This window comes from Nicotiana tabacum, chromosome 19 (genome assembly GCF_000715075.1).
Source record: "Nicotiana tabacum cultivar K326 chromosome 19, ASM71507v2, whole genome shotgun sequence".
NCBI classification, from domain to species: Eukaryota; Viridiplantae; Streptophyta; class Magnoliopsida; order Solanales; family Solanaceae; genus Nicotiana; species Nicotiana tabacum.
The window spans coordinates 102,514,521-102,533,908 of NC_134098.1; the positions used below are offsets into that span (position 1 = coordinate 102,514,521).

General features: G+C 36.6%; 7 protein-coding genes across 9 annotated transcripts; 1 reads left to right on the forward strand and 6 right to left on the reverse strand.

Moving 5' to 3' along the window:
* Positions 1–236: 236 nt before the first annotated feature.
* On the forward strand, positions 237–5,037 carry LOC107810184 (AT-hook motif nuclear-localized protein 11). 2 transcript variants are annotated; one of them, XM_016634929.2, is made up of 6 exons: positions 237–437; positions 1,104–1,770; positions 2,384–2,451; positions 3,304–3,435; positions 4,004–4,165; positions 4,533–5,037. In XM_016634929.2, exons 2-6 carry the CDS (start codon positions 1,356–1,358, stop codon positions 4,761–4,763), a joined length of 1,008 nt encoding a protein of 335 aa, XP_016490415.1. In that variant the 5' UTR covers positions 237–437; positions 1,104–1,355; the 3' UTR covers positions 4,764–5,037. The 2 variants fall into 2 exon arrangements, with proteins under 2 accessions (XP_016490415.1, XP_016490416.1); XM_016634930.2 differs by lacking the exon at positions 237–437 and adding an exon at positions 461–747.
* A 95-nt stretch (positions 5,038–5,132) lies between these two features.
* LOC107810181 (putative ripening-related protein 1) lies at positions 5,133–5,900 on the reverse strand. Its single transcript, XM_016634925.2, has one exon. It carries the CDS (start codon positions 5,837–5,839, stop codon positions 5,279–5,281), a length of 561 nt encoding a protein of 186 aa, XP_016490411.1. The 5' UTR covers positions 5,840–5,900; the 3' UTR covers positions 5,133–5,278.
* Positions 5,901–8,006: 2,106 nt separating this feature from the next.
* LOC107810180 (putative ripening-related protein 1) lies at positions 8,007–8,743 on the reverse strand. Its single transcript, XM_075238313.1, has one exon. It carries the CDS (start codon positions 8,695–8,697, stop codon positions 8,143–8,145), a length of 555 nt encoding a protein of 184 aa, XP_075094414.1. The 5' UTR covers positions 8,698–8,743; the 3' UTR covers positions 8,007–8,142.
* Positions 8,744–10,410: 1,667 nt separating this feature from the next.
* On the reverse strand, positions 10,411–11,184 carry LOC142173271 (putative ripening-related protein 1). Its single transcript, XM_075238312.1, has one exon. It carries the CDS (start codon positions 11,177–11,179, stop codon positions 10,619–10,621), a length of 561 nt encoding a protein of 186 aa, XP_075094413.1. The 5' UTR covers positions 11,180–11,184; the 3' UTR covers positions 10,411–10,618.
* Positions 11,185–12,110: 926 nt separating this feature from the next.
* On the reverse strand, positions 12,111–15,336 carry LOC107810183 (uncharacterized). Of its 2 annotated transcripts, XR_001653583.2 has the most exons (6): positions 14,676–15,334; positions 13,548–14,363; positions 13,112–13,381; positions 12,909–13,019; positions 12,500–12,791; positions 12,111–12,416 (listed from the first exon to the last, which is right to left on the reverse strand). XR_001653583.2 is itself a non-coding variant. In XM_016634928.2 (5 exons), exons 1-5 carry the CDS (start codon positions 15,159–15,161, stop codon positions 12,630–12,632), a joined length of 1,845 nt encoding a protein of 614 aa, XP_016490414.1. In that variant the 5' UTR covers positions 15,162–15,336; the 3' UTR covers positions 12,111–12,629. The 2 variants fall into 2 exon arrangements, 1 of the variants encoding a protein (XP_016490414.1); XM_016634928.2 differs by having other exon boundaries at positions 12,111–12,791; positions 14,676–15,336.
* A 483-nt stretch (positions 15,337–15,819) lies between these two features.
* Positions 15,820–16,580, reverse strand: LOC142173270 (putative ripening-related protein 1). Its single transcript, XM_075238311.1, has one exon. It carries the CDS (start codon positions 16,515–16,517, stop codon positions 15,945–15,947), a length of 573 nt encoding a protein of 190 aa, XP_075094412.1. The 5' UTR covers positions 16,518–16,580; the 3' UTR covers positions 15,820–15,944.
* Positions 16,581–18,001: 1,421 nt separating this feature from the next.
* On the reverse strand, positions 18,002–18,747 carry LOC107810178 (putative ripening-related protein 1). The gene has a single exon (XM_016634922.2). The coding sequence runs from the start codon at positions 18,710–18,712 to the stop codon at positions 18,143–18,145; it is 570 nt and encodes a 189-aa protein (XP_016490408.2). The 5' UTR covers positions 18,713–18,747; the 3' UTR covers positions 18,002–18,142.
* Between the last annotated feature and the right edge of the window lie 641 nt (positions 18,748–19,388).

Consider the following 19,388-nt stretch of genomic DNA (forward strand, 5'->3'; position numbering starts at 1 on the left):
TGTTAAATTTTACCATACATTCTATTTTAGACAATCAAATATCCAGTAAAAAATAATTTTACATTATAATTCATGTATTACTAATTCCTTCCATCACAAACTGACGACTAGTTAAAAAATGGGCGTGCCAACGCGCCACAAACTGCGCGTGGAAATGGACAAGCAAATTGAAAAGTCGTTATTAAATTCAATCAGCGCAATAAATATCGGCATTATCCACTCAGCGCCTTTTTTCAGGTTTGACAGAACGCATATACTCTCTCTTCAATTCAATCTTCAGAAACTTTGCTCAAACAAATTGGCATCACTCAATTTCTCTCTCACATACCACACAATGACACAAAACATATCTATACCCTCTGAAACTGAAACAGAAATAGCTCTCCCTACCCCACATTTGAATTTCCATTTTCATTTCAGATAAGGACTTGTCACAGGTTATACTAACTTCACCATTTCCCCCCTCTTTCTTTATCTATGCTTTAAACTTTCTTTTTCCCCAAAAGGGTTACCTCCTTTTTGCATTTTAATCAATTTGGTGTCAGTTTCTTGGGCAAAAATATCATAAAGTTGTGATCTTTATTGAATTTGCAATATCAAGAATGGATTTTTATTACTGGGGTTTTTGTTCCTGATGCAATGACATTGATTTCTTTGTTGGGTTTTGGCTCTTTCTTTTTAAATGGTTTGTGGGATTTTGTCCATGAAGCAGAAACTTGGTGTTTAATTAAGGGTTGGTTTTGAATGGTAAGGTGAAGATAGACCAGACTAATATATTAGTTTAGCATCTGTTTGTTTTTGCATTTTTCTTAAATGTGAAGCCCCTTTCCTTTTCTAATTGGTTTGGTAAGCTGCTAAAAGTTCTTGTATTCTTTTTCGTGTTCTTTCTTGTTTATCTTAGCGCTTTTGCTTTGAACTTGCATTTCTCTTCCCATGCACATGTCTCTTAGCCTCTTGTTTTGTTTATCTGTTGAATTTAGTAAGTCGGGACTCTTTTCCTATCATTCTCTTACTTTAATGTGTTTCTACTTTTATCTATATGCCTAGTTTATGTTGCTATTTCTTAACTTCATATCACTAACACAGTCTTAAAATCTTTTCAGATTTTGCACTAATTGAGAGGTTTTAAGGAGATACTGAATGTGTATAATAAAGTTCCCTTCAGTGTTTAAGGAAGTTCAGTCTTTTTATGCCATTTATCCAAGGCTGCAACTTTTACTGCTTTTCATGTTGTGAAGACCACCTTTAATGTTTAGCACAAAGAGCTGTGACTTTGATCCCCTTTCCTTTGAGATCTAAATAACTGTTTAAAGGGGATTTATTGTTTTTGGAGTTCTGAGAAAAGAAATAAATGTATGGATCGAAGGGAAGGTATGATGTTACCTGGTTCCGCTCCTTACTATATGCAGAGAGGGATGAGTGGGAATGCCCCTGGCTTACAGGGATCACCAAGCATTAATCCTTCATTACCTACTGCCAATATTCCCTTTCAATCTAGTAGTAGTGGCGCTTCGATTCCACAAACACTAGTAGTGGATCCTTCTTCGACGATATCCCCTATAGGTAGTATTGGTGCATCATCAGCATTGCCACAAGGTGAGCCTGTGCGCAGAAAGAGGGGTAGGCCTCGGAAGTATGGAGCTCAAGGGGCGATGTCATTGGCATTGACTCCACCTCCGTCTACTCAGGCGATGACATTAATCCCAACTCAGAAGAGGGGTAGAGGAAGGCCACCAGGGACTGGACGAAAGCAGCAACTTGCGTCTTTTGGTAATTTCTCCCTTTAGTTTGCATTTCCATGGATCCTGGCAATTTGAGTAGTTAAATGGTAGTCACCTGATATATTTGTTTAGTACTCTTAGTAGTTTTTTGCTAAGTTCTTTGTTTAATCAAGAACCATCTGATTGAGGAAGCTCTACCAACTTGCTTCTTTGCATTCCTCTTAGGCCACAAAATATTCCTTTTTGCAGTTGGCTATCTGCATCATTATAATTTTGCTTATCATTGTGTCTTCCTGAATAGTGAATGGAATTCTCTTGCAATAAAGCTACCTCATATAAGATAGATAGATATGTAAAAGGATGATAAAGCATATTGATCGGATAAGTACACAGAAGCATTTTATAGTCACATGAGGCTTCAGAGTGGAAAATCCGAACCACCAAATTCAATAATTGTCCTAAAGAAAGTAAAATGTACTTTCTACACGAGGTTGAAATTTCATAAAATTCTTTTCTTTCTTTGTTAAGTATCAGTGTTATTCATCAATGTGAGTATTGTTTTCTATCCGTTGAGAATTTTCCGAAATTCCTGCAGCTGTGATGTTTCTTTGGTTGCCAACTTGCCGTTTGATTGTCTTATAATTGGTCGATTCTTTTGCTAGGTGGATGGTTGTCCAATACAGCTGGAATTGGTTTTACCCCGCATGTCATCATGATTGCTGTAGGAGAAGTATGTGATTCACATGTTTTAGAGTGTGTAAATTAGCATATCACATTGATAGCATGACTGAAACTACTCTTTTAACTTTTTTCTCGCTTCTACCATGCTGGCACATTACAGCTTTATACATGGAAATTGTAAGAGCATGGGAATGAACTTTTCCACCCCCTGTTTATTTTCCAACGTTAGGCTTTCTATGAACTTGAGAAAGAAGTAACGTAATGAATTCAAATAGCAAAGAAAGAAAAAGAAATAGTTTCATTTATTTTGGTCTAGATATCTTCAGGGACCTAGATTGATCAGTACATGAGCATATGCAATGAGAGGGATTATTTGGTTGCTATATGCTTCTCTCCATCGGATTGGGTGCGTTTGTTTGTGGAAGGGGGAAGGGCAAAGCAAAGTGTTTACACGGTTTTTGCGCTTAACTATTGCATTGGAACTTACTTGTCACTAACTAGAAACAACTAACGATTTTTCTTTACAGGTTTGCAATCTCAATATATTGATAAACATCTCTGAAAGTCTCTCATAGTACCATTCTGCTGTTTATGGGTGCCTTTTTAGCTGTAGTTGGCTTAATGAATTGAGTATGTAAGGAGAATCTGGAATCACTTATCTTAGGAGGTTTCTTTTAATAGTTGACACTTGAAAGTGAAAAGTCAAATTATGTTTGAATTAACAACTAAAAGGTGATTCTACGCTTGAGCACAGTAGAATATTGTTATAACTTCAATTGGAAAAACTGCTTGTGGCTTACCATAATTAGTGCTCTTTCAGCCATTCAGTTCCTTTTCTATTTTAATTTAATTTCTGGCACTAACAATATTAATGAGTGGTTCATTTGCGGCTTTCCTGCAGGACATCACAACAAAAATAATGTCATTTTCGCAACAAGGGCCTAGATCAATATGTATTTTATCAGCAAATGGTGTCATCTCCACTGTAACTCTTCGTCAGCCATCAACTTCTGGTGGCACTGTTACATATGAGGTCTGAAGACTAACATTAAATTCCAAAAATATAATTTTTCAAGCTTATAACAGTAAATTGATATCTCCTAAATGGAGAGCATAAATGTCTATAGTTCAGACTGATCTGCAGGAAGTTTTTATCTTTGCTTGAGATGCAAAGGTGAAATTGAGTTGTTTGCTAATGAATAGGAAATAAAACTGTTAATGTTACCTGGATATGTTATTAACCCTGAAATAACTTTGAGAGCTAATTGCCTATGTCCTTAATACCCAATTGGAGAATTTTTAACTCATAGATTAAGAAATTTTGTGGCCTAGACTTCATGGTTGTTTGCTTAATTCTTATGTATAAATGTTTTAATTCACTACTCACTTTTTCTTGGTTTGACATTTAAATTGCACTAGTGAGGAAACTGATCGTACTTATCCGTAGCTATTGATTGCAGATGCCAGAACTTTTGTACTGATTATAATTGTGTTAAGTACTGATTTAAGTATATTATTGCATATTACCTCATTTACCTTCTCATTCTCCATCTTTTTTCTGCAAAAATAAATTTCCAAGCAAATGTTCTTATCCCATACAGGGACGGTTTGAGATATTATGTCTATCGGGCTCTTTCTTGGTCAGCGATAGTGGTGGATCTCGGGGTAGGATTGGTAGCCTTAGTGTTACTCTTGCTAATCCAGATGGTCGCGTGATAGGTGGTGGAGTTGGTGGTCTTCTAATTGCAGCAAGTCCGATTCAGGTATTATTTTCAATGCCTTTCATCTTAACGAGATCTCCATTTGATGTCTTTGAACAGAAATCATTAGGTTTTTGGCTATCTTCGTGATACTATGATGAAGTCATTTGGAAATTAGTAAGAAACTAAATAAGGTTGCTTCCATTCTAACCCACATGCACCTTTGAATCTCAAAAGTGTTTGACTTGTTTTAGATATTGTATATAATTGTGTTATCATCTCTAGATCATGACGAAATTGGTTTTTTCCTATTAAACTGCTTGCTCGCTTGATGACATGGAGGCTAAGCCTTCTTATCTTGTGGCGAATTCAGACCCTTGACTTATCACTTACCTGTTCAAATCCTGAAATTGAAAGTGAATGACTTCAGGTAATAGTGGGAAGCTTTTTATGCTCAAGTTCGAAGGCAAAGAAAAGAGCTGCAGAAAGTGTACAAAGCGCAGGAACTTCAGATCTTCAAACTACTGGCGATTCTGTAAATCCAGCTGATGCTCTATCGAACCAGAATCTTACACCATCCTCTTCAATGGGAGTATGGCCTAGTTCAAGGCAGATGGATCTACAAACAGGCCATATTGACATTGATTTGATGCGAGGATGACTACTTCATATGTAGGTAGATGAGTGAGCACTGTATATATTATGTTCTGATTTCTCCAGTCCTACCACCTTGACATGAGACATGTTCTTATAACCATCAGCAGCACCATAGATTGTAGTGATATAGGAGTTTTTTTTGCAGTTTAACTTGAATCTGCCTTTCTACTTTAGTAGTAGTTCAATTCATGCTGGAGGCTTCCGCCAGCGTGTGTAACATATTGTGGGTTGTCTTCTAGAAACAGACTGTTCCATGAAATTGGCGAATTTTTTCTTGATCTTGTGGTGGAAGACATACTTTTATTATTTCTTGATTTCATTGGACTGATATGTCTGCCTGAGTTTGAAATCTGTCTCTAACCATTCAATAGAAAACAATATAACATGCAAATAGATACAAGTTTGCTATCTCACGTCGCAAGAGAGTACAGCACTTCAATAGATTTAAATGCACATAATAGAGATAATTCAGATATTCACATCATCATACATGTGGTACTGTTCTGCTAGTAATACGCACTAAGCATCAGACCATGTAATGTCATAATCGCCCCAATCACCTTCAGGTATATCCAAGGCTTCCCACACTGCTTTAGAGGCATCAACAATGTTATTCGGGCATGGAGGCTGATAATCATGTTCGTCATCACATCCCATGGTAGAGTCACATTCGTCTACAACTTTAGCCTTCACGCTTTTGCCATTAGCACTTACAGTGATATAGTTAAGGCACCTATCTCCTCCACTGTACCATCCGGTTGAAAGGGCAACGACTGGAGTATCATCAGAATGGTATTGGTTATCACATTCTGATGGTCCACCACCATCTCCACCCTTTTGGAAGCTATTTAGTGTCAAAACAGCCTTTGTGTTGCCGGTCACAGGAGGCGAACATTTGTAAGTGGTGTACATCTTGCCTTGTTTGCAACAATCTGAGTCATTTTCCGGGTTACATTGTCCTGGAGGTGGCTTTATGCCTATGATTTTTCCACTCGGCTGACATACCTGTAATCTCGCATCTAAGCAGTAAGTAAAAGTGGCAAAGATTAGCAACACCAGAAGCGAGCTAGAGTTCATCATGGTTTAGTCCTGGTGTCTTGTCTGGTTTTGTTTTCAAATGTTGGTTTTGTGGAGACTGGGATGATCTAACTGGTTTATATAGTATTTTGGTCAGACAAAATGCCAATTTTCAGCTCAAGGCATGAAAAGTTTCTTTTAATTAAGTATAAAATTATTGATTTTAGCAGTCAAATGGTCTGGTGGAGAACCTTTGTTTTTAAATAGTTCCTTTATGTTACTTAGACACAGTTGATTATAACTTCTTTACTTTCCCTGACGGTCACGGCCTTTGTTTTCTATTTGTTAGTCCCGCCAATATTGCTGTATTTGTAAATAATAATTTTGGGAAATATAAGTTATCGTAATGAAACAGTAATTAATTCGAGCCCACTGAATTCACAGTGTTTTCTACAAGTTGATATTTGTTAGTCCCGCCAATATTGCTGTATTTGTAAATAATAATTTTGGGAAATATAAGTTATCGTAATGAAACAGTAATTAATTCAAGCCCACTGAATTCACAGTGTTTCCTTAAAGAATTTAATCCCCTCCTAGTACCCAAGGTTATGAATTATTTCCTCCCAGGATAGAACGAATCATACAATGCAGAACAAAGGAGTAGAAACTCAAAAAATCGTATGGAAATCCGAAGCCGAGCAGAGCGAGCGACGACGACGGCGCGAGACTTGCTTTCTTCTTAACTCTTTAAGAGCTACAAGAAGCAATTATATATATACCCACCAAAAATCTTTTCCTCTTCTAATATAGGACAATGTCTCATTGTCAAGAGGGGGAAACTTAAAATTTTACTCAAAAATTTTATTTTTCCTTTCATTTCCCATTTACCCTCATTTTAAGACTATTTCATCTTAAATAACAAAAACCTCAACAATATCTTTATAAGAATTTTCTATCTTTTCAACTTTACATCCATGGCTTAAACGTAACAACCTAATATGACAAAAACTTGATTTGTTATTCTCTTTTCTCGGACCCTTTAGTTGCTGAAAACTATTTTGTATTAATCTGTGTAGTAATTAACAGAACAACAGATTGTTTCAACTTTCATCTGGTTGCCAAACATGAAACCTGTATTGTAGCTTCTGTATATCTTTTATGTATGACGTAACAGACTAAAACAAGTCGAATCTTGATTTTGTTATAATCATCTTTTCCCGTGACATCAATTATGATAGGGGAGATTAAGACTGATTTAAAAATGGTAACCTATCGTTTAATGTTTCTCCATGCATACAACTCAGTTTGCCTGTTAGAATATATCGTGCAGTAGAATAGAAAATAAACTTTCAATCCTTCCAATTTTGATAGTTCTGTGTGCTGTTAGAAATCTTTTTAGCCAATTGATTCGTTGGAGGATTTTCCACCTGAATACTTTTGTCGTCACTGCTTTCATAATAAGTGGGTCTGTTAGCAGGGGCCGATCTAGAATGCATAATACATGTCCGGCCAAACCCAATACCTTTAGTCCAAATTGTTAGAATAGTGGACCCTCCTCTTGTATATTGTGACAATATTAGTTCATTGTAAGGATGCTATTTCTCATCTGAACACATGAAATGATCAAGAACTTATTTTCATTGTTGATATCAAAATTAATGACCGAAAAGAACTGTAACCGATAAAATTTGCAAACACATATAGAAATGCTTATGTAAATGAAATAGATTGAACTACAAATTTACAACAGCAAGTTCTAGATTCTATGCATTGGACCAAATTATAATCGACTTGCCTAATTCATTTTCAGGAACTCTTAAGGCTTTACAAACAGCTTTGGAGAGTAAACATATTTATTGGACCTGGAGGCCGACAACCTGGGACTGCATTACACCCCACGTTTGTCACTTTTATTGACAAAAAAAGCTTCTATACATCAACCTCTAGCAATAATGGTAATGTTATGTTGCACCTTTATTATACCATCCTGTTGAAATAAACTCTAACTGATGCAACTTTGAAGGATATAAGAGAGAGACTAATATAGCCGACCAACTAACTTGAGACTAATGCCTATTGCCTAGTACATTGATCGAGTGATCTTGGTCAAACTGTTGTAACCCTTATAGGTTTTGATTAGCTAATGCAAGTCCTCTTTTTTCAGATTTCACTAATCATATGTCTTTCATAGAAAGGAAACTTCATATTACTATGACTTCAGAAGTCGATATGAGCAGAACTTTCACTAACTGTAATTTCACAACAAACATGAAATCTTAATAGTATCGTCTATGCCACATATTACACATGATCTGTCTGAGTATGCACATGATATTGAAGGATACCATAAATACTTTACTGCTGCACTAAGCTTCGGACCATGTAATGTCATACTCGCCCCAGTCGCCTTCAGGTATATCCAAGGCTTCCCAGACTGCTTTAGAGGCATCAACAATGTTATTCGGGCATGGAGGCTGATAATCGTGTTCGTCATCACATCCCATGGTAGAGTCACACTCATCTACTACTTTGGCCTTCACACTTTTGCCATTAGCACTTACAGTGATATAGTTAAGGCACCTATCTCCTCCACTGTACCATCCGGTTGAAAGGGCAACGACTGGAGTATCATCAGAGTGGTATTGGTTATCACATTCCGATGGTCCACCACCATCTCCACCCTTTTGGAAGCTATTCAAGGTTAAAACAGCCTTGGTATTACCCGTCACAGGAGGCGAACATTTGTAAGTGGTGTACATCTTGCCTTGTTTGCAACAATCCGAGTCATTTTCGGGGTTACATTGTCCTGGAGGCGGTTTTATGCCTTTGATTTTGCCACTCGGCTGACAACCCTGCAATCTTGCATCAGAGGAGTAAGTAAGAGTGGCAAATACCAGTAACAATAGAAGTGATGTTCCCATGCTAGAGTTTATCTCTACTTTTCTTCTCTGGTATTATTTCCAAATGTTGGTTATGAGTGAAGAGTAAGGCATTCTAGTTTGTTTATATAACATTGATCAAATAAAATGCCAAAACTGTGCTCAATCCATTTGAAAGTTCTTTTATAATTATGGATGAGTTAGACAAATTGATTAGTACATAATCCACTAACAGGAGTTTATAAAGCTAACATCACCAGTTGGGATATCTTAAAACAATTATTCTGCATTCCTTGGCAGTCACGACGCTCTGTTTTGGAATTAATAGGTACATCAATCAGTCTGTTTCTATCTCTTATCTTCTGTCACTTGGTTTCATTTGCAGAACTCATTATGTCCGAAAACTCCGAAAGAGTTGGATGTGTTTGGTATGGTAGAAGTCATTTTAATGTTTCTGTTATTTGGTTGGAGAGCGGAAAATATTTTCTAAAAAAAAACATATATTAAATATTGATAAAAGTATCAGCAAACATATATTAAAAGATTGATAATAATGATTGAAACAGTAAAATAAATTAAGAGTAGAGATAATTGTGAAGAAAAATGAGGACTTGGTGAAAAATGTCTTCCCAGAAGATATTTCTAGAACCAAACACTAAAAAATGACTTAATTTTCGCGAAACATCTCCCCAAAAATATTTTCTCATTTTCTTGGCTCAGAACAAGTGCAAATGATCTCCTGTGCATAAATTCTTCAAAATCAGCTTTCAATCTAGTATTATTAAGAATCTAATTTTGCCTTCACAAAGACACGCCTCGTTTTATTTTGTCATCTGAATGAAATAACGTCCTCATCAAAGCTGTGTTTTGGAACCAACTGCTCTAATTTAGTTTACTATTCTGTCCTTTTTCATCAGTATGAAAATGTTGTAAACAATGGGATACAGGCAAAAGATGGCATAAACTCATGCCTCAGTCACAAAATTCTGAAGACCAGTAGTTTCAGAATTCAGATCCTATCTTCTGACTGCAAGATCCCTTTATTGATCAACGGATCAATTTTACACTATTGATGTCTCATGAATCGCGATCCTGCTAGTTTAGAAACTAAAAAGAAAAGGGCTTTAGTAGCTATGTTAGAGAAGCATAGCTATAAAATCTTTCCATAGTTGAATTGAACTTATTTGCAAAAGAACGTTTGAGGGATGAGACACATCAAATAGAGCTCTTAGACCCCCTTAAACCAAGTTTTACTATTGAAATTCCTTCAATTCTTTTTGAGTTATTCCAATGGTTCAGGTTTTTCATATCCTTCCAGTAAACTCTTACCTTTTTAGTTGAATGGCAAATAATTTTTTGGTTTCCGTCAGTTCTAGTAGAATATAGTACTCTATCAAATTGTTTACCAAAGAAGATGATACAATAACACAAGTAAAGAGAGAGGCAGAGGACCCTGAAATGTTATGTTCAAAGCAGTGGAGCCAAATGAAACTGCAGTCATGGAAGTACTAAATTCCACAATATTATGTTTAAAGCAACAATTTGCTTTTTCTTCCCTTTCCAGGAAGTGAGCATCATTTTAAAAGTTACAGCAGCTTATATTTAATTTAAACCATTTGAGATCAAACTGTAGTTGGTCCAGATTTGCTTATGAACCAAGTCCTGCTTTTCAGATTTCACTAACCATGTTTGTCTCAACATGTTAGCATTCCTTGTAATAAAACTAGCATTTTACTATCACTTGAAAAGTAAATATGAACAATATTTAATTTCACTTTCATTTCACAACAATAAACATGAGAATACAGTAGTATCTATACCACATATTACAAATACTAGGAGTATGCACACAATCATCATACTCAAACCATACCATAAGCGCTAACAAACAAGAAATGGATGCGCTAAGGCACAAATACTTTCTTGTGAAAACTTAATCAATTTCTCATATGATTATGATGCACTAAGCATCAGACCATGTGATGTCATAATCGCCCCAATCACCTTCAGGTATACCCAAAGCTTCCCACACTGCTTTAGAGGCATCAATGATGTTATTCGGGCATGGAGGCTGATAATCGTGTTCGTCATCACATCCCATGGTAGAGTCACACTCATCTACCACTTTAGCCTTCACACTTTTGCCATTAGCACTAATGGTGATATAGTTAAGGCACCTATCTCCTCCACTGTACCATCCGGTTGAAAGGGCAACAACTGGAGTATCATCAGAGTGGTATTGGTTATCACATTCCGATGGTCCACCACCATCTCCACCCTTTTGGAAGCTATTTAGTGTCAAAACAGCCTTTGTGTTGCCGGTCACAGGAGGCGAACATTTGTAAGTGGTGTACATCTTGCCTTGTTTGCAACAATCTGAGTCATTTTCCGGGTTACATTGTCCTGGAGGTGGCTTTATGCCTATGATTTTTCCACTCGGCTGACATACCTGTAATCTCGCATCTAAGCAGTAAGTAAAAGTGGCAAAGATTAGCAACACCAGAAGCGAGCTAGAGTTCATCATGGTTTAGTCCTCTTCTCTTTTCTGGTTTTGTTGTTAAATGTTGGTTCTGTGGAGACTAAGATGATCTAACTGGTTTATATAGTGTTATGGTCAGACAAAACGCCAATATTCTGCTCAAGGCATGAAAGGTTTCTTAGTAAGTAATTATACAGCCGAGGAGTTTAGCAGTCAAACGATCTAGTTGAGTACTGTTCTCATAGTTCCTTCGTTATTTGGCGTAATAGAATCGAACATATTTAATTAGGTTCTTTACTTTCCTTGACCATCACGGTTGTTTTCACTCTCTACAACCTTAACCCCACGGCTTAAACCTAATCATGACAAGAACTTGATGGGTTATTTTATTGTCTTGGACCCTTTAGTCGCTGAAAATAATTTTGTTTTTCCCTGTATATTAATACAACAACAAAACTGTTGGCAAAGATTAATGGTTATTTACCTTCGGTAGCAGCAAAGGTGTATAGAATTTGTATATTTTTTGTATATAACATATAGAAATGTATATGTATATAAAAAAAAAATATTTTTTTGGCTATTATTTTAAGAGCGACTATACAGTGTAATTTTTCCAAAATTGTTTCATCTTGTCAATAAACATAATAACCTGTATTCTAGCCATTTGTATATCTTTTATGCATAACGTCACATATTACAACAACTAGTCTTTATTTAGTTGCAATATCCTTTTCCAGTGATATTTATACCGCCGCTGAAGTTAATGTTTCTCCATGAATACTCCTTAATTTGACTGTTGGAAAAGGAAATATAGTGCAGTAGAATAGAATTATAAGGCTTCAGTTCATGGAATTTTGGTACTTCTTATGCTGCTTTAGTTAGGAATCTATTTGCCAGTACGAATAATTGTAGGTCTTTCCACCTTAATACTAAAGGTTTTAAGTGCTAATTTTTAATATCATCAAAAAAGTACTAATACAATCTCAAAGAGATTATTTTCATTGATGATATGAATATCTTATGATTACATAAAACTGAAGCCAATAAAATTTACATATAAACACAGCATAAATGCTTTTGTGATCGAAATGGACGGGACCAAAAAATCACAAAAGCAATTCTTGTTCAAGTTATAATCACCTTGCCCAATTCAATTGCAGAAACTCCTAAGGCTTTCCAGACACAGCTTTTGAGCAGCAACCATATTATTTGGACATGAAGACCAATCGACAACCAGGGTCCGCATTACACCCCACCGTTGTCACTCTCATTGACTGCACGTCTATTATACCATCCAGTAGAAATAGTCACCACTGGTGCGGATTGAATAGGCAAGACCTTCTTATAGATTTGAAAAATCCTAACCTGTTTATGCCAGTTCCAAATTGGACAAGGACTCAAACAGTACAGCTGCTTGCACTAGGCTGCTCTGTCTTTCTTGTCCTCCGTGACGGATTCTGCAATCTCAACCTGCTTATTACCTTAAGTCAAATCATCATCCATCCATGGCCTCAACATTGCCTTCCTCACTATTCTCCTTGCAACCGATGGAGTCCTTACCATGATCTGGGCCGTCACTACCATGGTCATCATTAGCGTTAAAACCACCGGAATCACCATCACCATGTCTGTCATGGTGGCCATCTCTTCCATCAATCTGTCAAAAATGAAAAGAAAAAAAGAACAGCATAAACTACAATAATATGCTGAAAACATCACAGAATATTAGTGTACTCCAGTAAAAACAAAAACGGATCAATTCTATGTGCAATACTTCTGAATCATCCTTTTCTGGTTGTTTCTTTGACAAAGACTCAATTGCTTTAAAGACATCTGCAAATGACGCCATCATTTGTTCCTTAAGAGAGACGGTTGCTTTAAGGACCTAAGAAAACAAAACAAAAACAAAATGAAACAGCCGTTTGTGTGTATATAAACTTAAATGTTACACTAAAATATAGACAGAACTGTCCATACCTTTCGAATATCACTCTTCAACTCCGACTGTCCATCAGATAGTCGTTGGATCTCATCACTCATCTCCAAATTGTTCACTGGGGGATCCGATTTAGTCTTCGGCTGATTTTTGCTTCTTTTAGGAGGTGGAGTGCTAAAGTCATCATCACTAGGATGAACTTCAGGAAGCTCAGCCGAATCCACCTCCTTATCATTTGGAATTCCAGATGATTCAGGCAAATCCAAGTGAATTTGCTCAAACTCCGTAGGAGAAACATTCTTCAACTTCAACTACATAAAGAAAAGAATTTAAATGAGTAGATGAAAATAGATGAAAAACAGCCCACAGAATAGTAAAGATATGTACCATATACATTTATTTCACATGCTGTATACACTGCATATACATTTACTATACTGCATATTACAGATTATGTATATTGACTTTGCAATTTACCTTGTCCCCGCTCATCTTGAAGATCCCACTAGACAACTCGTTCAAGGTCGGTTGCCTCCGAATTTTCCAATTAAGAATACGGGGCACTTTGTTGTCAATCCGGTGAGCCCACTTGCCATCAACATAGGTACAGCACTCATAGAACCAGCACTGAAAAGCCAAAGGTAAACCCCCAAGCCTATACATCTTTAGACCTGTCCGCAACCTATTGTTCATGGTATCCACCATGGCTCTAAATACAAGTATACCCCAAGGGAATGTCTCATACTCCCCGCTCTCAACAATATCAAAATCAGCCTTCGTGATGAATCTAGCCCTAGACCCATTTGAGAACAAGAATGTGTGTATGAAATACAACACAGCAATCTTGACCGCATCCTCGTCCGACCTCCATCTCTTTTCAAGGAAGCAGTCAATCAATGATTGCTTGGGTACTTTTTCAAGTCCAGAAAAGTACATATCCATCAACCTATTGGTACTACTAGATTCATAGCCCTTATCAGCATCACCACAACATTTCAAACCAGTAATAATCCCTAGTTCTGCCAGTCCAAAACGCAACTTGGTCCCGTTCACTTTAAACCACAGTTCGTCCTCTCTTTTTGGGACCACCTGCCTGAGCAATAGGGAATGTATAAGCTGGTTCTGTACAACTACATTAGGCAAATCAAGAAAATACCCGAATATGGTTCCCCTGAAGATCTGGAGCTGTCTATCATCCAACTTGCTCTTCAACAATTTAACGACTTCACAATTTGTGTGCGAACTTATACGCGTGTGAAAATGTTTGTTTGGTGGAATGTAGAAATCCCAAGTCTGCATTCCAAAAAAGTGCAATTGATGTTAGTGAACAGTTAAAAAAATTCACCAAGTAGCACCTGTATACTTAATACTGTTGACTATACACAAAGTATATACACTGTAATAGTTGTGTATGCACCTAAAAAGTCTATATATAGTGTATACAATGAATATTGCTGTAGACAGTAAAATATACATTATGCAAACACATCATATATACTATTAATATACATTCAGCATATAAGAATTACATAGACAAAGACAATATACACATACAAATACATTAAATACAAATAAACCAGTGAAAAAGGTTGAGAAAATACATACCTTCAAATTGGAGGAGGAGCTAGGAGCTTGTCCCCTTTGTGCAGCATCCACCTTTCTCTTTTTTGATCCAATAACTTCATCCGCCTGTACAGATTTACCCTTATTTTTGCCAGAAGCATTAACAAGCTTCCTCCTTTTAACATGTTTTCCAACTAATTTACCTCTTACAGCTCTAGGGTATTTTAGTGATTTCTTCAAAGTAGGCTGAGCTGCTCCATTATGAGGCGTCTGAGAGCGGGTCATTCTTCTTGCAGTGGAAATTTGCCCAACAGATTTATTAGGGCTTGCATTATCTGGAGATTCAGTAGCATTGTGTGGTTTTTTTTTTCTGTCAATGGAAGATTCCGCAGCAGAATCAGGACTAATTTCTACTACTCTTCTCTCTGATGATAGGCATAGTAAATCATCATCAGTAAAATCATAAACAGACAAAGGGTCCAATTTCACCCCGTTGCTGCTTTCTACTATTTCCGACTTTTCCGTCATTCTCAACCAAACATACCCTAAAATCCAAACAAGACTAATTGAAGCAGATCAAGGGTTTAAGAGAGAGGTGGTGTTTAGCAGAGGAAGGGTTTGTGAAGTGCGTGGGTAGGTTTATGGTAGAACACAGAGGGGTAAAGAAAGATTTGTTTAGTTATCATATAAAACTATGGAGTACATAAAATAGGAATAAAAATGAGTAATATTAATGTGAGTTACCGAATATAGTTCCTACTCGTTTGGTAGGAGAGATAAAAGAATAATTAATCCATAACTAAATTTAAGAAAGTTTAAGAAAATTGTGGTATAATTAATCCCGTAATAAGTTATTTCCATGGAAATGTAAAATAACTGATCCCGATATAACTAATTATGAGATAACTTTTTTCTAACCAAACTTTTTAAAGGGATAACTAGTTTTTAGTTGGTTGACTTTTTAATGTAAATAACTTTTCTTTTTTCTGGGTGTGTAAATAACTTTGGCAAAGTAAAAATTTCATGTGTTTTAATTTGATTTTGGTCAGACTGTAGTAGGTTTAGATTGAGAGAGGATAAGCTACATAACCAATTCTTGTTTTCCAGATTTCACTAATAATGTCTCTTTCATAGGCATGATATTTCATATTGGAATGACTTAGAAAGTTGATACGAACAGAATTTCATTAACTGTAGTTTCATCACAACAAACACAAGAATTTGATAGTATCTTTGCAAAATATTTTACATAATCTGAGTATGCACACAATCATCATATTTGAATAATAAGGTAAATACTATAATGATGCACTAAGCATCAGACCAAGTAATGTCATAATCGCCCCAATCACCTTCAGGTATATCCAAGGCTTCCCAGACAGCTTTAGAGGCATCAACAATGTTATTCGGGCATGGAGGCTGATAATCGTGTTCGTCATCACATCCCATGGTAGAGTCACATTCGTCTACAACTTTAGCCTTTACACTTTTGCCATTAGCACTAATGGTGATATAGTTAAGGCACCTATCTCCTCCACTGTACCATCCGGTTGAAAGGGCAACAACTGGAGTGTCATCAGAGTGGTATTGGTTATCACATTCCGATGGTCCACCACCATCTCCACCCTTTTGGAAGCTATTTAGTGTTAAAACAGCCTTTGTGTTGCCGGTCACAGGAGGCGAACATTTGTAAGTGGTGTACATCTTGCCTTGTTTGCAACAATCCGAGTCATTTTCGGGGTTACATTGTCCTGGAGGCGGTTTTATGCCTTTGATTTTTCCACTCGGATGACATACCTGTAATCTTGCATCTGAGGAGTAAGTAAGAGTAGCAAAAACCAGTAACAATAGTAGTGATGTTACCATGCTAGAGTTCTTCCTCATATTTTTTGTTCCTCTTCTCTTTTCTGGTTTTGTTGTTAAATGTTGGTTGTGTGGAGACTAAGATGATCTAACTTGTTTATATAGTGTTTTGGTCGCAGAAAATGCCAATATTCTGCTCAAGGCATGAAAGGTTTCTTATGATTAAGCATACATATGTGATTATAACTGCTTTACTTTCTGTGACAGTCGCAGCTTATTTTTTCGTACTAATAGATATCTAAATTGGAGTTTTCAGTCTCTGCAACTTTACCTTCACGGCTTATGCCTATTCATGTTTTTTCTATTCTAGCAAGGCATTCTACCAGTACCTAATTAGACAAGAACTTAATGAGTTATTTTATTATCTTCGATTCTTTAGTTGCCGAAAGCACTTTTGTATTTTCTGCACAGTATAGAACATCATATTGGTTCATCTTGTTGCTAAACATGAAAACCTGTATTCTAGCATCTGTATATCTTTTATGTACAACATACTACATCAGCTAGTCTTGATTCTGTCACAATCATCTTTTCCCGAGACATCAATAATGATAGAGGAGATTAAGACTAATTTTAGTCGTTGATATCATAATCAATTATTACAAAGAACTGTAGCCAATAACTTCACATACATAGAAGAAATATGTTTTTGTAAATGAAATGGATGGAACTCCATCATGAAAAAATCAAGTTCTAGATTCTATGCATCCGGCGAAACTATAATCAACTTGCTCAATTCATTTTCAGGAACACCAAGCCAGCTTTGAGGCAGCAACCATCTTTATTGGACTGAAGGCCTCCTTCTCCTTATTGATTTTGAATTCATCCTGAATCATGTTATCCAATTCAAAATTGGAAAGGCCCCTTGCAACAGATTCTGCAACCTCAAAAACCTGTTTGTGACCTTCTCTCAAATCATCACCAAACGGTCCAGACCTGCTCTGCAGCGTCATGAAGGTGTTATCCGTAGGATGGGACTGACTTGTCGAGTTGTCGTCTTGACTATTTGTATGGGCAGCAGTGCTACAAAATATCAAATTGTTCCCGAAAGACGAACATAAGTTAACACAACTAATGTGAGGAGCAGAGGACCCTGAAAGCAACTCTAGCGCTAAATGAAATTCTTCATTCTGGAAGTGCTGAATTCCACATTATTTTGCCAGGAAGTGACCATCATTATAAAAGTTAAAGCAGCTCAGTTTTTACCCATTTGAGGCCAATTCATAACGCTGTGCATCTACAAAGTATAGCTGGATCAAACTGATGAAGTACGAGTTAGTGTAAAAATAGTCTAACTGATGCAACCATTGAATGATATACAGGATTTGTATAGCTGAGATCAACTAAATTGGTTCTGAAGCCTAGTTGACTGATTGATTGATTGATTGATCTTGGTCAAACTGTTGTAGGTTTAGATTAGCTACTGAACCAAGTCATGTTTTTCAGATTTCACTGACCATATCTCTTTCATAGGCATGAAACTTACTCATATTTCAATGAGTTCAAAAGTTGATATGAACAGAATTTCATTAACTGTAAAATCAGAACAATAACATGAGAATTAAGTAGTATTTATGCCACATATTACACATAATCCGAGTATGTTCACAATCATCATATTTCAACGATAACATAGATACTATAACTTAAGCATCAGACCATGTGATGTCATAATCGCCCCAATCACCTTCAGGTATACCCAAGGCTTCCCACACTGCTTTAGAGGCATCAACAATGTTATTCGGGCACGGAGGCTGATAATCATGTTCGTCATCACATCCCATGGTAGAGTCACATTCGTCTACAACTTTAGCCTTCACGCTTTTGCCATTAGCACTTACAGTGATATAGTTAAGGCACCTATCTCCTCCACTGTACCATCCGGTTGAAAGGGCAACGACTGGAGTATCATCAGAATGGTATTGGTTATCACATTCTGATGGTCCACCACCATCTCCACCCTTTTGGAAGCTATTCAAGGTTAAAACAGCCTTGGTATTACCCGTCACAGGAGGCGAACATTTGTAAGTGGTGTACATCTTGCCTTGTTTGCAACAATCCGAGTCATTTTCGGGATTACATTGTCCTGGAGGTGGCTTTATGCCTCTGATTTTTTCACTCGGCTGACAAGCCTGTAATCTTGCATCTGAGCAGTAAGTAAGAGTAGCAAAAACCAGCAACACCAGAAGTGATGTTCCCATGCTAGAGTTCTTCATGGTTTTTCTTTCTCTTCTTTTCTCTGGTATTGTATTCAAATGTTAGTTGTGTGAAGACTTAGGATAATCTAACTGGTAATTAGCAGTCAAATGGTCTATTGGAGTTCTTATATATTTTTTCCAGTTATTAGACTATAGTAAAATTGGACATATGTGATAATAATTTCTTTACTTTCCTCGACGGCCACAGTTTTTTTGTCTTCTTTTCTCTGGTATTGTATTCAAATGTTAGACATCTAAATTGGAGTTTTCAGTCTCTGCAACTTTACCTCCACGGCTTAAACCTAATCATGTTTCCTACTGTAGCAAGGCAATATTGTACCACAACATAACAGGATAAAAACTTGAGGGTTATTTTGTTGTCTTAGATTCCTTAGTTGCTGAAAACAATATTGTATTTTTCTGCACAGTAATAGAATAACATGTCGTTTCATCTGGTGACCAAACATGGAAACCGGTATTCATTTATGTTCTTATAACATAGTAATAGGCTACAACCATTAGTATTGATCTTGTTACAAGTAATCATATTTTGCTGTGATATCAATTATACTACTACTGAAATCGTGGAGATCACGACGAAGTTAAACATGGTAGTGATGCATCACTTACTGATGTTTCTCAATGCATGCTGACCCATTTAGCTGTTGGAAAAGAAAATATAGTACAGTACAAT